Source organism: Acanthisitta chloris, unplaced genomic scaffold (genome assembly GCF_000695815.1).
Source record: "Acanthisitta chloris isolate BGI_N310 unplaced genomic scaffold, ASM69581v1 scaffold20694, whole genome shotgun sequence".
Taxonomy (NCBI): Eukaryota; Metazoa; Chordata; class Aves; order Passeriformes; family Acanthisittidae; genus Acanthisitta; species Acanthisitta chloris.
The window spans coordinates 19,071-33,218 of record NW_008669057.1 but is presented as its reverse complement, the minus strand read 5'-3'; the positions used below and the strand labels follow the sequence as shown (position 1 = coordinate 33,218).

The following is a 14,148-nucleotide window of genomic DNA, read 5'->3' as shown; positions in this document are numbered from 1 at the left end:
TAAAATATGTAGCTACTGGTGTATTTCTCAGAGGGCTTTTCTCCAGACTATTTCCCTAGCCAGGAGAACAGGCAGATTAGGGGCTTATGGTAGACACTTGCTGCCTTACAGTGTGTTCCTTCTGGAGAAGGTTATACTCCAGTTTGCTCTGAGTGCTGCTTGTAGTTCTTGCTGTGCCTGCTGGGGCTCATGCTTCCTTAAACACTTAGGGTGTCAGGTACGTTTTGTCCTTTGCTATGAGAGGTTTGAGAGGAATACCCATTGATTATCTTCAGATGTAAAGGATGGAGTCCCTATTCAATGTATACTGCTATAACTGCAGTCATGATATAAGGCCTGCAACAGGACAAAGCCTTTAAAGCACTATCTGTGGCCACATTCATGCCATTGCTGTCATATCTTGGTTTCATTTGGGGAAGATTCTCCTAAGTAGTTGGCTTGGGATGTTCTAGGTAAGAAGTATTTTGTGGAGATTACCGCATAGAATCACTTTCAGTGCAGATGCAATTTTCCATTCAGGTGCCTGCCTTTAATTCAAGACTGTGTGTCCTTGGAGAGTTTCTGAAGTTGAAGATAAGGGAGATGTGGACAGTGTCTCTGTATATCTGTGTTCAGAGCATATAGAGGGTGTGACATTACTGTGCACCCCACAGATACTGCTGAAGTAAAATTATCGAGTTGCCAGTGCCTTGAGCCTAAACTCAGGCTGAGAATGTGCTTCAAGGTACTCTTAAACAGCAATTTATGAGCATAATTATAGTAGTTGAAATAGGAAATTATTCACATACATCTGTGTGCAGAGAAATATCACGAGGTGCTGGAAGGTGCTTTACCGAATCTGACTCGTGTGTGGTCTGTATGGTAGCTACCTATTTCAGGGCCCTTGAGACCAATGCTGCAGCTGCTCTGACACTGATGTTAGGCAGCTTGGAGTGTCTCGGCTGCATCTCCTCTGTGTGGGCAGTTTAGACATGGCATTAAGTTTGACTGTCTGGATCATGGTATTGGTAGGAATTTGCCTACTTAACTGTAGCCTGCTAATGAAGTAACTGATATATCTGTGGCCTCTAAAAATACTTAGTAGGTAGCAGGTGAGAGGATAAAAGGTTACTCTGCAGTTGAATGTTGATGTTAAAATAAGATCTTACAGTAAAGGTCAAGATTAAAATGCTTATTACTTTGAGTTCTACAGAATTACCAGGTGTTCTGTTTTAATGCAAAGGTATGCAGGAGTATGTATATAGGTCTTAAGCTGTGTTTAGGAGTTTCATATGATGTATTTCCTAAGAGTTCCTGCCCTGCTGCAAAACAGCTTTTGCTTCCAGTGCTGTCTGGCTGCCTTAGTAAGGTAGTGTTATTGGGGTGGTGGGATGGTATGGGTGTGGAGGCTGTTAATTGCTGATAGGAACACGTTTTTGATTGCTATTAGCACCTTTCCAGTTGGCCTGCAACAGCAGTATTGTGCTGCTGCCTGATATGCTTGACTACTGTGTTAACAACCTGTTTTAGCCCTGAAGGTTGTAAAGGCTCAGAAGAGGCCAATAACTTGCATTCAAAAGTATGATTTTATCTGGCCAGGAAAACTTGGTTTGTAGCTTATTCTTTATTTCTCAGAAGCCTGAAATCAAGGAGCAGACATAATGGTTTGGAACTTGGTAAAGAGGGACTGTTGACTATTCGTTTCATTTCAGACTTTATGCATACTTCCTAAAACTGAGATACTTCTCGGTTACAACAGTTTTTCCCTACTGAGGGACTTGGGTGGCAGTTTGAATGGAAGTTATTTGCACTCTGCCAATGAGTCTGTTGACAAGGCACTGAATATTGCAACACAGGTATAGGAGTAGATTGCTAAACTTGATTATCTTTTTTTCCTTTTGGCATGTTCTGCTAGTTAAGTATAGAACAAATAGCTCTGTACCATTCAAGCAAGGACAGTTTCCATTTTCATCTGCTATTCTTTGAGAACGTGCAAGCATTTAAGATGCATCATGCTTGCCCATTGGAGATACTAATTTGGCTTTAAACAGGCAGCAGTTACTTGAAATTTTGGAAGCAGAGTCTTACAGCTTTGGAATAAAGTGTGCAGTAGTCTAACATAACAGTGAGGAGTTGGTCTCGTGTGTGTTTTGCAGGTCTGCTGCAGAACTTCCAGTGAGAGCTGCCAGTGACTCTCATGGATCATATTCTAGTATGCTGGAGTATAGGAAGGGTGTTTCCAAACTGAGATTGTCCTGTTGTCTGGCAGTGGGGAATAATGTAGGAAATAGTAATGCCATGCACATGATCATTGAGAGGGGAATTTTGAAGAGCAGGAGCCTATGATGGCACCTTATTGAGAATTAGTCTTACTTGGTTCCCTTTTTATCAGCTGGAGGCTTTGCTTCCCAGTTAAAGCTTAACTCAGTTATGAAGTAAGAAGTAGTTTTCTCAAGTATTTTGGTTACTAACTTTGAGGATTTGTACTTGACAAAATAAAATGTGAACAGCTGCAGTACTTATACTGATAACCATCAAAATACTATTTTTAAGGTGGCTTTTTTGTTTCCACATTGTGTGGGTATACATTGCTTGTCTCAACTAGTGACACATAATTATACAGACTTTTTTTTTCAAAAAGGAAGGAATACAAGAGTTAGACTTCTAGTGACCTTGGTCTGCTTGGTACAAAGTAGTCCCAGATGTTCTTCCTTAGCTGTGCTTTAAACAATGGAACATGCCAAATACGAAGGTCATCTTGTTTAAATGCATTATGTTGAGATCAAATCCAGCTTTTCTGTAGTTTTCTGTGCTTAACTTAAAAATGCATATAGCTACAGGCCAGGGTCTCTGCAAAACTTTTTCCTAGTGGCTAAGTCTCATCCTGAGTGCTGCAACCCTTGGTTAGTCTGTGCATGCTTCTGGAGCAAGCCTCACTTCTTGGCTGTTTCTCGGCTTGCAGGGTTTTTTCCTGAATGCTGCTCTAATCAGATCAAATTATGAACTTATCCTTTATTTCTGTAAAGGCCGAGCACATAGCATTTAGTGTATACTTAGCTATGATTTCTGTAGTATAAGAGTGAAGAATTGAGCCAAGTTGTAATGTGCAAAGGTCTTGAGCAACTGCAGGTTTCAGCCATAGTACCTAAATGCCGACTATAGTACTAACAAGCATAACAAGGGACTTTGTTTGCATGGTGAGCTTTGGGCTTGACATGCAATATTGTGATGTTGGTACAATGCTGTACTGAGCCCTCATTGTTGGACTGCTTGAACACCAGAATTGTTGGATCTTCCTCTGCTAATGTGTGTTAGAAACCTAAGCCATTTTCCTGAAATGTCTGTACTGAACTGCTCTACAGTGCTACTTAGTCTCACTTGTCTACATAAAGCTGAGGTTTTGACTGTCTGACCAGGTAAGAAGCTTTTGAAGACTGAGACGTATGCTCTTGCAAAGCCTAAGATAGTTACATGCCCATTAATACTTAGACAAGTACAAAATCAGATTTGTAGTAATGTGCAAATGGGGTTAGTGCAACTCAGCATCAGAGAACTCTTCCTCACCTCTCATAAGTGCTGGGTGTTCCTTTAGTGGCAGATAAATTGTTGTCAGTAGTGGTGCTGGAATGATTTGAACAAATTAATACAGGACCTAATTCAAGGTGCAGGAAGAGTGTAATAGGATGTTATAGGGAAGACATTAAGGCTGCAGACTTTGTTGATGTGCTGTGGCCAGAGGAACCTAAATCCTGTAGTACTCGTATCAGCAAAATAGCATGATTGTCTAGGAGCATTTAAAAAATAGGTATAGTATCAACTATTTCACTGCATGTACCAGGTGTCTCAAAGATGAGCAGCCACTTGCATTTTCATATAAACTTGAGTATCAGGAGCAGAGCTAAATCCAGTGACTGACATAAGCATGGAGCTGAATAAATGTGTGGGACTTGAGCTAAGCATTAGAAGTAACCTTTGTGATTTGACATGCAGATATGAGTGTCTGTGCTGTCATGTGTATAGTTGCAGAAGAGTATTTCATCGAGGTTCACTGACTGGGGTGGTAGGGTAAACCTCACTTTCATTTTAAGTATCCAGTTATATCACTGTATTTTTAAGCTTGTTCGGATGTGAACTTAATTCTGAGGGGTTTTAAAATGCAGAGGTTTTTCTTAAACTCACTTTCAATAGCTTCAGCCTCACTTAAAAAGGAAGCTATAGTGTGAGTCTGTTAAGTGTGTACTGGTGGAATCCTCTATAAATGTTCTGGTGTAATATACACTTTAAAAGTGAAAAATCATTGCATATTAGTAAAGGTACAGAATTCAGTTTCAGGAGGAATTCTCCTTAATGAGAGAATTCATTGAGAGAGAAATTAAGGCATTTATTTGCTGGGGAGCTTAGAGAAGCTAAAGAGCATCTGGCTATTTTGATTATACATACAGCAGAATCTAAAGCTTCAACTTCGAAGACTAAGGAGGAAGATTGGTGGCTGCTGGAGGAACTAACAGTGGTCTAACCTGAAGTACAGTTACAGAGCTTTTGCAGTGTGAGTAAAGGGTGAGAGGTCTGGCTCCTGAGGGGGGACTGGGCTGGCAGTTACATGGGCAGCTGAGCCAATCCAGCCACTTGCTTGGTGTTGAAAAATTGGCATTTCTTTCATGCTCTCAGCTGCAAAGGCCCTACAGTTGTTCCAGCTCTGCTGATGAGCAGCTTAGTTTTATGCTAGGTTAGTAAATCTTTTGGTTTATGACAGGTCTGAGGACAAGAGCCAGCACAAAGCTACAGGTGGAATCTGCTGTGGGAAGAGAGGGATGGGAGAGGTAGGACTGCTGCAGTCTTGTAATCTTGTGATGTCAGGAAGCTCTATCTGTTCCTGTCTGGTTTACAGCAAAATTGACTACACTGGATTCTTCTCATCTGGTGTAGGCACAAGACCAAAGTGACAACCAAAGTAGTTTTTTTCCAAGTCTGTCATTTCTCATGAGTGCTTGGAAGCCTTTAGGCTTAATTTGAGGTGCTTTGATTATTTTTTAAATTGCCTGTAGAATGAGTAATGACAGTAAAGAATTGGAATATTAAACTTCTGTACTGAAATTTAGCACTGTAGCTTCAACTTGCACTGTATGAAAATAGTTGAACTTATTTTCTTGTAAGTATAATATTCCAAACTATTTGCTCTAACTCTTCTGTATCTTCTATAGGTAGAAGGAATTCTGTGATTCTGATTGGTCAAAGAGATAAGTATTGGCCATTGATATGTATTGGTTTTTAGGGATGATTTTCAGTTATGAACTTGACACTAAGCTGGACAATAAACCAGCAAGTTAACATGAAAATGTTTTAATTACTCTAGTAGTTGCCAATAGCTACTGTGATTGAAGTGCATGGAGGTTTGACCTAAAGCTGTGTCAGAAATAGTGTGGCCAGCAGGACTAGGAAGTGACTGTCCCACTGTACTTGGCAGTGGTGCAGTCACACCTCAATTACTGTGTCCACTTCTGGGCCCCTCACATAAGGAAGGACATTGAGGTGCTGGAGAGTGTCCAGAGAAGGGCAGCAAAGCTGGTGAAAGGGTCTGGAGCACAAGTCCTATGAGGAGAAGCTGAGGGAACTGGGGTTGTTTAGTCTGGAGAAGGCTCAGGGTTGGCCTCATAGCTCTCTACAACTACTTGAAAAGAGGTTGTAGCCAAGTGGGAGTCTGTTCTCCCAGGCAGCTGGTGACAGGGTGAGAGGACAGAGCCTCAAGCTGCAGCAGGGGAGGTTTAAGTTGGACATTAGGAGGGAGTTATTCACGGAAAGGGTGATTAGGCACTGGAATGCTCAGCCCAGGAAGGTGGTGGAGTCACCATCCCTGGAGGTGTTTAAGGAAAGTCTGGTCTAGTTGACATGGTGGTGTTAGGTCATAGGTTGAACTTGATCTCAGAGGTCTTTTCCAACCTACTTGATTCTGTGAAATCTTACCTTAAGTTACAATTAATTTTATCTGGGTACATGTGGGATGCAGAATTTAAGGTTATCCTGACTCACCCAGATAGAAGCTTGGGATTGCTGTTTGGCACTTGTCCTTATGCTGCAGCTTACAGTAAAAGATGAGCTCTGGACTTGTTTGGGCTTTTCTGGAGCCCTGGGTAAAAAGTAAGTAAGAAGTAAGCTTTGGTTTGTTTAACCTGTTGTTTGTGCTCTTGTTTAATTTCTTCACAGGATTGAGTGGGACAAACTTCTGGAGAATGTGCATTGTTTGATCATAAGTGTGACAAAAACTGACAAGCAGGAAGCTTATGTACTCAGGTAAGCCACTAGCTTGTTCTTTTAGTCTCCAAGAGGTAAAAAAGTTAGAGCTGTCATGGGATCCACTTGGCTGAGGGTCCAGTCTTGGGTTAAAATGCTGCTGGTCATGAGTACAACTTGCAGGGATCAACTAATCACAATACTGTCTGTTGTGCCTCTGTTCAGTGGTGGAAATATCTTCACAGTTAGTGTTTGTCTTTTTTCCTTTAACTGAAAGGATTAAGGTCAGAGCTGTGGTGGTTCTGTACCTGATCACTGAATTTTGTCCAGCGGTAAATAAGTCTCCCCAGTTAAGAGGTTTAGGATTACTTCAGCAGAATAGTGCACAGAGGTGTCACAGAGATCAGCAAAAAACATGTATCAGTAGATTGGCTTTAACTGCAGGTGATGTAATCAAGTGGAACAAACCTTGCAGCTGAGCTAAGGGCATTGGTAAAAATGGAGCTCTCCTGCAGTCCTGGAATTTGTGTTGTGCAGCAGTTAGTTGTAAAGACACTACTTCTGCCATGTGTTTTTCATCTTGCAGAATATTTTCTTGCATTTTCTACATGAACTTTAGACACATGGACATTCTCTGGTTTACTTCAGATTACAAATACTGAAGCTTTTGTACTCTGAAAGACTGCCTTGAGGGCAAGGTTGGGCTAAGAGCAGGCTAGTCAAAGAAACTGCTGAAGTCTTGTTTCTTCAAGCTTCATGTATTTAAAACAAAACTCTGAAAAGAATCGAACTAGTTACACTGTATCCTGGATGAAATATAACCTTCCTTTGAATTCCTAAACAGCATTTCAAACTGAGTTATTTAAGCTAGATTTTTGTGTCCATTGTTCAGTTACTTGGTGAAAAGATACTTGTTAAGCACATTGAAGTGTTCTGGATGTACTATCAATGCCTATCTCCAGTTCAGTGAGGCTGTATATGTATATAAGTCATAAAAATGTCTGATTTAGCTTAGGTATAGTTAATTTCTGTATCATAAGGCATATCACATAGCTGTGCCTGTACTGTCTCAATGAGACTTCCTGTGGACAGATGCTGATTTACCTCTTTCTTAGTAGTCAGCTTTCCTAGAATATGCAGCCAAACAACTGATGAAATTCTATTAATGCTTTTTGCCTTTTCTGAGTTCACCTTCTCATAGGCTTTGCCGGCTGAGAAAGATTTCTAGTTGGTTGATTTTGTGTGGAACACTTGATATATTTTTAACACCCTTTTCTTTTTCTACAGTGAGAGTAGCATGTTTGTCTCCAAGAGACGTTTCATTTTGAAGACGTGTGGTACCACCCTCTTACTGCAAGCACTGGTTCCCCTCTTGGACCTTGCTAGGGAGTACAGTGGGTTTGACTCAATTCAGGTAAGGTGTCAAAAATGTTGCATTTTCCTTAGAATGTACCTAGAGCTTTTGACATATTTCCAAGTTACTGTTTTTATTATATGTTCTGAAACTTGGACGTTTATGTATGTTTTCCACAATGGGAAGATTGTAATACAGGATTGGTGTAGGATTTGCCCTTCTGTTTGCCTTGTAATGGGTGCTAACTTACAAGTGTTACTGTGCTGAGTTACTCGAGGGTGAAAGACTTCAGTGTCCATGCTGAACTCACTGATGTTTCCATGTGAAAGCAAATCTGGAAGTAAACTGTAGCTTAGAAACTGAGCTAGGAATAACCACGTACCTCTGAAATGGGAGTACAGGCTGTAGCCTTTTACAATGGAAATTTAGGTCCTGTGAAAGGTTATGGTAAATGCTTGGCATCATTCTTAGATTCATGATGGATGGATATAATCAATATCTAAGGTGCACCTCTGTTTTTCCAGAGCTTCTTTTATTCACGTAAGAATTTCATGAAGCCTTCCCACCAGGAGTACCCACATAGGAATTTCCAGGAAGAAGTAGAGTTTCTTAATGAAATTTTCCCAAGTAAGTTCATGAAACTTCAGCCACGTTGCACAGCTTGCGTGAAGGGTTGATGTCAAGTGGGAAGTGAGGAAGTAGAGGCTGCTGGGCCCTTCACTTAGCAATCCTTGCTTTGGTTGCATAAAAATGAAGAGCTATAAATAGTTATTTTTCTGAATTTCTGACATGAACTTGCTAAGATCAAAATTTAAATCATACTAGGCTTGACACTTAGAACCTTATCTTAACTGGGGTTGTCTTCAGACTTCCAAGTGGAGCATAGTAAATCCCTCTGGAGGATCCAGCTCTCACTGACCCTAAAAGCCCCATTAAAAAGATGGGATAGGGATTTAAGGTAACTAACACACTGAAGAAAAACTGGAGCTTTCCTCAGAAAAGTTGCTGCCCTAAAAATTGAATTTAAACATTTAATAAAATGTAAAACTTTGGAATAATGACCTTAAATTTTAAAATACTGGCAGAAAAGTGTTTTGAAGGAATGTGGAAGCTGGAGTACTTGTCTGAGTTACTTGAAAATAAATGCTAACCAGAAGTGTATTTAACAGAGGCTTAAGAGAACCAGGGTTTCTCTGTGCATAGCTAAAGCTGTAATCTGAATTTCCTGCTGGTAGGCTCTGGGCTGGGGTGTCCAGACCCACTTCTGAGGGAGCCTGCTTTCCCCAGTAACTTTGCATTCCTGAAGTTAAGTGCCTGGTTATTTGATACAGATGCTGACTGTGTCAGTGAGCCTTGTGGGGATCTGAGAGAGGCTTCTATCTTTAAATATGAAATGAATATAATATTTTACCTCAGTGTTCAGCTGTGCTACATTAACTGGAGACTTTCTGTCTTGTCTAGATGGAGCAGCTTATTGCATGGGGCGTATGAATTCTGATTGTTGGTATGTATGTGAAGGGTTTGGAATCTTTGGGGTTTACAGTAAAGCTTAACTTGATGCTGTGAATATTTGTTACTCATGTGGTTTGTGATTTATGTAGGTACCTGTACACCCTGGATTTCCCAGAGAGTCGGATATCCAATCAGCCTGATCAGACACTGGAAATTCTGATGAGTGAGCTTGACCCAGTAGTTATGGACCAGTTCTACATGAAAGATGGTGTTACTGCAAATGATGTCACTCGTGTACGTTGGCTTGAAAACTGGGTGTTTTGGGGAGTGGTGGAAATTGGGCAATGAGATGCTTCACTCTTACCATGTAATACAAGGTTTACTTTGTGGTAGGAAAGATTTCATAGAAAATGTCATGTTAATGCTTTGTGGGGGAACAATGGATTTAACTCCGAATGTTTTGGGGAATATCACCTCACACTGTCAATGTCCCTGCTTTAGTGTATTGAAAGGAGCAATTTGCAGTATGTTGGGTGATTGGAAGAGTAAGCTTGGAAATAAAGGAGTAGGAATAAAACCACAATTGAGTAACTTTGACTGAAGGATGGAGATGATGAAGAAAAAAGGCTTAGACTGAATGTAATGAATGCAAAGTGAATCTAGGCATTGAAATCAAGGTTAAATCATGGAGCTGTTTGGGGCCAGGGCAGGATTTGAGGGCAAAGCATAACCTGATGGATTTGCCTCCTTTTCCAAATGAGAGAGTCCTGTAAACGTGAACAAATTTCTCTGACAAATACACAACTTCATCTTGTTTTCCATCTTAGATTTGATTCTCATACTGTATTTGCTGTTGAGATTTGGCTGTAGCTCAAGTACTGAGCAGGAAATCAAAATGCTTGGGACTGCACTTCGTTCTAGAGCACTAAGTAGTATATCTACTCCGGAGTAAATGCAAACAGCCCTCACTTTGTGGATAGTGGTTGAACAAAAGCTCCATTTTCCATTTCAGCAGCAAACCCAGTTGTGTTAGAATTCTAAGCTGTTCCCTTCCCCTGGATGTGTGCAGCTTGGTTCTGTAGGAGGCAGTGTGTCTGAGAACTTGCATGCAGCTTGGCACTCAGTCATTTCTTTTGTGATAGATTCAAAGCAAGTTCATCTACAGTGATAAGAGCTATCAAACCAAGTTGTTATTGGGAGATTCTGGTGTCCTGTCCCTTCAATAGCTGTTCATTCTGCCTTTGAGGTAAATCTAAACAAGTGTAAGGATGCATGATAAACTGAGTTGTATAATTCTCTTTCAGATGAGTGGAATTCGTGACCTGATACCAGGTTCTGTTATTGATGCTACAATGTTCAATCCTTGTGGGTATTCAATGAATGGGATGAAATCGGATGTAAGTCTTGCACTCCTTGATAATTAACAGATTGATAAGTAACAGAAAAAAGTATTTTGTGGGAATAATACTCTTTATTTTTTTCAGGGAACTTACTGGACTATTCACATCACTCCAGAACCAGAGTTTTCTTATGTTAGTTTTGAAACAAACATAAGTCAGACCTCCTATGATGACCTGATTAGAAAAGTTGTAGAGGTTTTCAAGCCAGGAAAATTTGTGACAACCCTCTTTGTTAATCAGGTGAGTTTTCTTGCAATAGCTTGTCAGCTTGTGAAATACATGTAGACACAAATAAAGCAAGGCTAGAGATTTTACTGAAATTAACAGTTGCAGTTTGCTTCTATATTTGGATGGTAGTTTCTATGGAAAGTAAAAATACTCTTAGTACGTGCCAAAGCAATACCAAAATCTGATCTCCAGAGAACTTAAGTACTAAAATGAGGCAACCCAGTCAGTGTTCTAATTACTTCCTGTGCAGTTCTGTATGGACATCATTTCCTTGGCATTTTTCTGGATTTGCCTGCAGCTGTCAGCTGTAGAATGGCTGCTGGTAATGGTGATGCTGCCAGCTCATCATAGTGTTCTGGGTTGGAAAGGGCATTAAAGATCATTTAGTTCCACCCCCCTGCCATGGACAGGGACACCTTCTACTAGAAGAGGTTGTTCAAATCCCTATCCAGCCTGGCTGAGAACACTTCTGAGGATCATGGGGTATCCACAATGTCTCCAGGCAACCTGTGCCAGTGCCTCAGCACCATCATGATGAAGAATTTCTTGCTAATATCCAATCTAAACCTGTTAGCCCTGTTTCTACCACTACATGCCCTGGTAAGGAGTCCCTCCCCAGCTCTCATGAGGATCCCCTTTAGATACCGGGAGGCTGCTCTAAGGTATCCTTGGAGCCTTGTCTCCTCCAAGCTGAACAGCCCCAGCTCTCAGCCTGTCTCCATAGGAGAGGTGCTCAGCCCCCACAGTGGTTCACAGAACAGCAGGATCACATGTAAGGAGCAGAATCACTGCTTGGGAATGAAACTTCCTCAGGCACAGCTTTGAAGCATGTTGGCACCAGCACCACAAGAATAATACAAAATACTTACTGTGCTAGTCCATCTCTAACTGCAAGTTTAAAAATTCACTTCCTCTTTTTTGTTTTCTAGAGCTCTAAATGTCGCACAGTGTTTTCCTCTGCCCAGAAGATTGAAGGGTTTAAACGTCTTGATCACCAGATTGCTCAATTCAGTGATTATAACTTTGTTTTTACCAGTTTCACAAAAAATCGGCAGCAACAGCACAGTTGATTAAGAATGAAGAAAAAACGCAAAAAGAAATCCCATATAGAAGGTGGTGGTTGCTTTCTAGTTAATGATTCAGGGGGCCATGCTTTCCACTCCCACCACCTTGTAGTTGTGGAAAGCCCTAGGTGTAATCATAGTATAACCATTTTGAATTGTATGCATTATTATATCAAGGAGTTAGATATCTTGCATGAATGCTCTCTTCTGTGTTTAGGTACTCTATGCCACTCTTGCTGTGAAATTGAAGTGCATGTAGAAAAATCTTACTGTATGAAACTTTACAACACTTGTAAAAATGATTCAGGTAGAATTACACACAGTATAGTTTTTCTCCAGGTATCACCAAAAATTCCCCACAGACAAGGCTTTCGTCCTCATTAGACCTTAGCCTCAACCTACTCACTGGGGACAGTTCTCTGTTAAATTGTCACTCCTTTTTTTCTTTTTATGTTGTGATTTCAGTCTAAAACAGTTTTTGACAAACTTCTATGATTTCTAATGAAACTGATTCCTAATTAACACTTTCATCTTTGAAGAAAGTTCTTAAAACAGTTACAAATTGTTTTGCTACTACAGGTGGTGGTTGATTTATTTTTAAATCAGACTGACTTTTCATGCTCTAATAAAGCTTATAGGAATTGCTCAGCTATACTGTAGCACTGGGCTAATGCATTGGTCTCTAACCATTAGAAACTTGGTATCGGTACTAGCACAGGCTAAATTGTCTTACCTTAATGCTCATTTATCTGTCCACATCCCCAAGCTGTCACACCACTACCCTGTGGCAGAATTTCAAGGTCCAAGAGTTGATAGGGGAAGAGCTGAGCCAGGATGCAAGTGCTTTGGCATAGTTGTGTGACAGCTTTGCAAAGTGCAGGTTGGTATTGGCACCAAACATTTTCTTTCCTAATCACCTGTGATGTCAGACTCAAAGCTGGTGCTCCCGAGCACTGGCAGGTGGAGCTAGTGGAGGAGTGGAATTTGCCAGCCTGGGTGTGTTGATTGGTTTGGATTATTCTCAGTAAAACCTGTGACCTACCACTTCTAACTGTAAAGAGTGCTTCTAAACTGGTCCAGTGTCACGTCATTCTGTTGTTCCAAGCAAAGCTAATGCCTCTATCTCGTGACAGTCCTGTGACATTGTTGTGCATGTGACTTATGTTGTATTTGAGTGTCGTGACTTCATCTGTTTTTTCCTCCTAATTGCTAAGGTGGTTCCTCTTACTGTGACTTGAGGGCATTAAGTGAAGGCATAGAACAAGAGCTGTCTGGGACACCTGGACAGAAGTGAAGTAGAATACTATTCATGGAGCATGAATAAGTTGTAATTCAAAGTCACTGTAATGGGTATTGACTAAATGCAGGCTTTAAAGAGCTGGCACACTTTCAGCTATGTTTGCAAATACTGGGATTCTAACAGCTGTGAGACCAGCATGTTAACTACAAAATTGAGATGATTTTTCCCCCCTTGTCCTTGCAATGTTTTGACTCTTTCTGGTTTGATGCAATGGTTTTTTGTTCCTTCCGTATTTATAAATGAGGCACTTTTTCAGTGCTTCTAAACTAAAGTCTGCTTGGTTAGAAATCAAGTGGTTGGAACATTTTGATTTTTTTAATTTTAAGCATATTATTGATGTTCTTTACCGATGTTACCAATTACATGCTGTAAATGGCACTAATGCTTTTTGGTGTTAATATCGAGGACCAATAATTCGGTGGGTTTTTTGTTCTTATATTGTCCCAACTGATCTGACATTTGTTGGCTTGAGGTCCTTTACGTAGACTGAAGATCCTTTTTCAAGTAATACTGCGATACACATCTTACAGAAAGAAGCATAAGCCTCAGCTATAAAAATGAAAGCTGTTGGATGCATTATTGAACTATCTGGGGTGATCAGGATGGGGGGAGTATGGTGTTTATAATTTCTGTGGTGTTAGACTTTGATCATTTAAAAATATCTGTACCACAACTTAACGCTTCAATAAAAGTTCGCTTAAATTGTTTGTAGTGATGATCCAGCAATTCTACCCTTCACTGTCTTCATGCTTTTTGGCACCAAGTGGTTTAATTCTTAAATAGATTTATGTCCTTTCTGTCCTATTTTACTTTACATTTGCTTTGCCCTTGTGGGGGATGCATCTCAACTGTGAACATGATGGTTGAAACTGAGGCAGCATGTCAAATGAAGCCAGATGAAAATATGCTGTTCTTGAGGCTAAAACTGTTTCTTGAATGCAACTTTTGCTGTCTTCATCCAACCTGTGTTTTTTCTTCAGCATGAAATATTTAAAATAGTCCTCTGAGTTAAGACAACTCCTGCTTCCAAGTGTTTATGGTACTTAAGCTTAGACTGACTTTGAGAGCTCAAGGTGAGGTTTGTCTCTTAAAGTAGGCGTGTACCTAAACTGGATAGTAACAGAGCAGAAGCTAGTGGTCAGG

The 14,148-nt window shown here is 40.5% G+C and overlaps 1 protein-coding gene across 1 annotated transcript; it reads left to right on the top strand.

Annotated features, from left to right (window-relative positions):
• Positions 1 to 6,179: 6,179 nt before the first annotated feature.
• AMD1 (adenosylmethionine decarboxylase 1) lies at positions 6,180 to 13,727 on the top strand. Its single transcript, XM_009073183.1, has 8 exons — positions 6,180 to 6,267; positions 7,495 to 7,621; positions 8,086 to 8,188; positions 9,023 to 9,065; positions 9,163 to 9,307; positions 10,318 to 10,410; positions 10,498 to 10,653; positions 11,571 to 13,727. Exons 2-8 carry the CDS (start codon positions 7,505 to 7,507, stop codon positions 11,709 to 11,711), a joined length of 798 nt encoding a protein of 265 aa, XP_009071431.1. The 5' UTR covers positions 6,180 to 6,267; positions 7,495 to 7,504; the 3' UTR covers positions 11,712 to 13,727.
• The last annotated feature ends 421 nt before the right edge of the window (positions 13,728 to 14,148 follow it).

Excerpts from the sequence above, each read along its gene's own strand:
- AMD1 (XM_009073183.1), top strand. The coding sequence starts at position 7,505 with ATGTTTGTCTCCAAGAGACGTTTCATTTTGAAGACGTGTGGTACCACC. Across the intron at positions 7,622-8,085 it reads GTGGGTTTGACTCAATTCAG|AGCTTCTTTTATTCACGTAA; the intron begins GTAAGGTGTCAA and ends CTGTTTTTCCAG. Across the intron at positions 9,066-9,162 it reads CGTATGAATTCTGATTGTTG|GTACCTGTACACCCTGGATT; the intron begins GTATGTATGTGA and ends TGATTTATGTAG.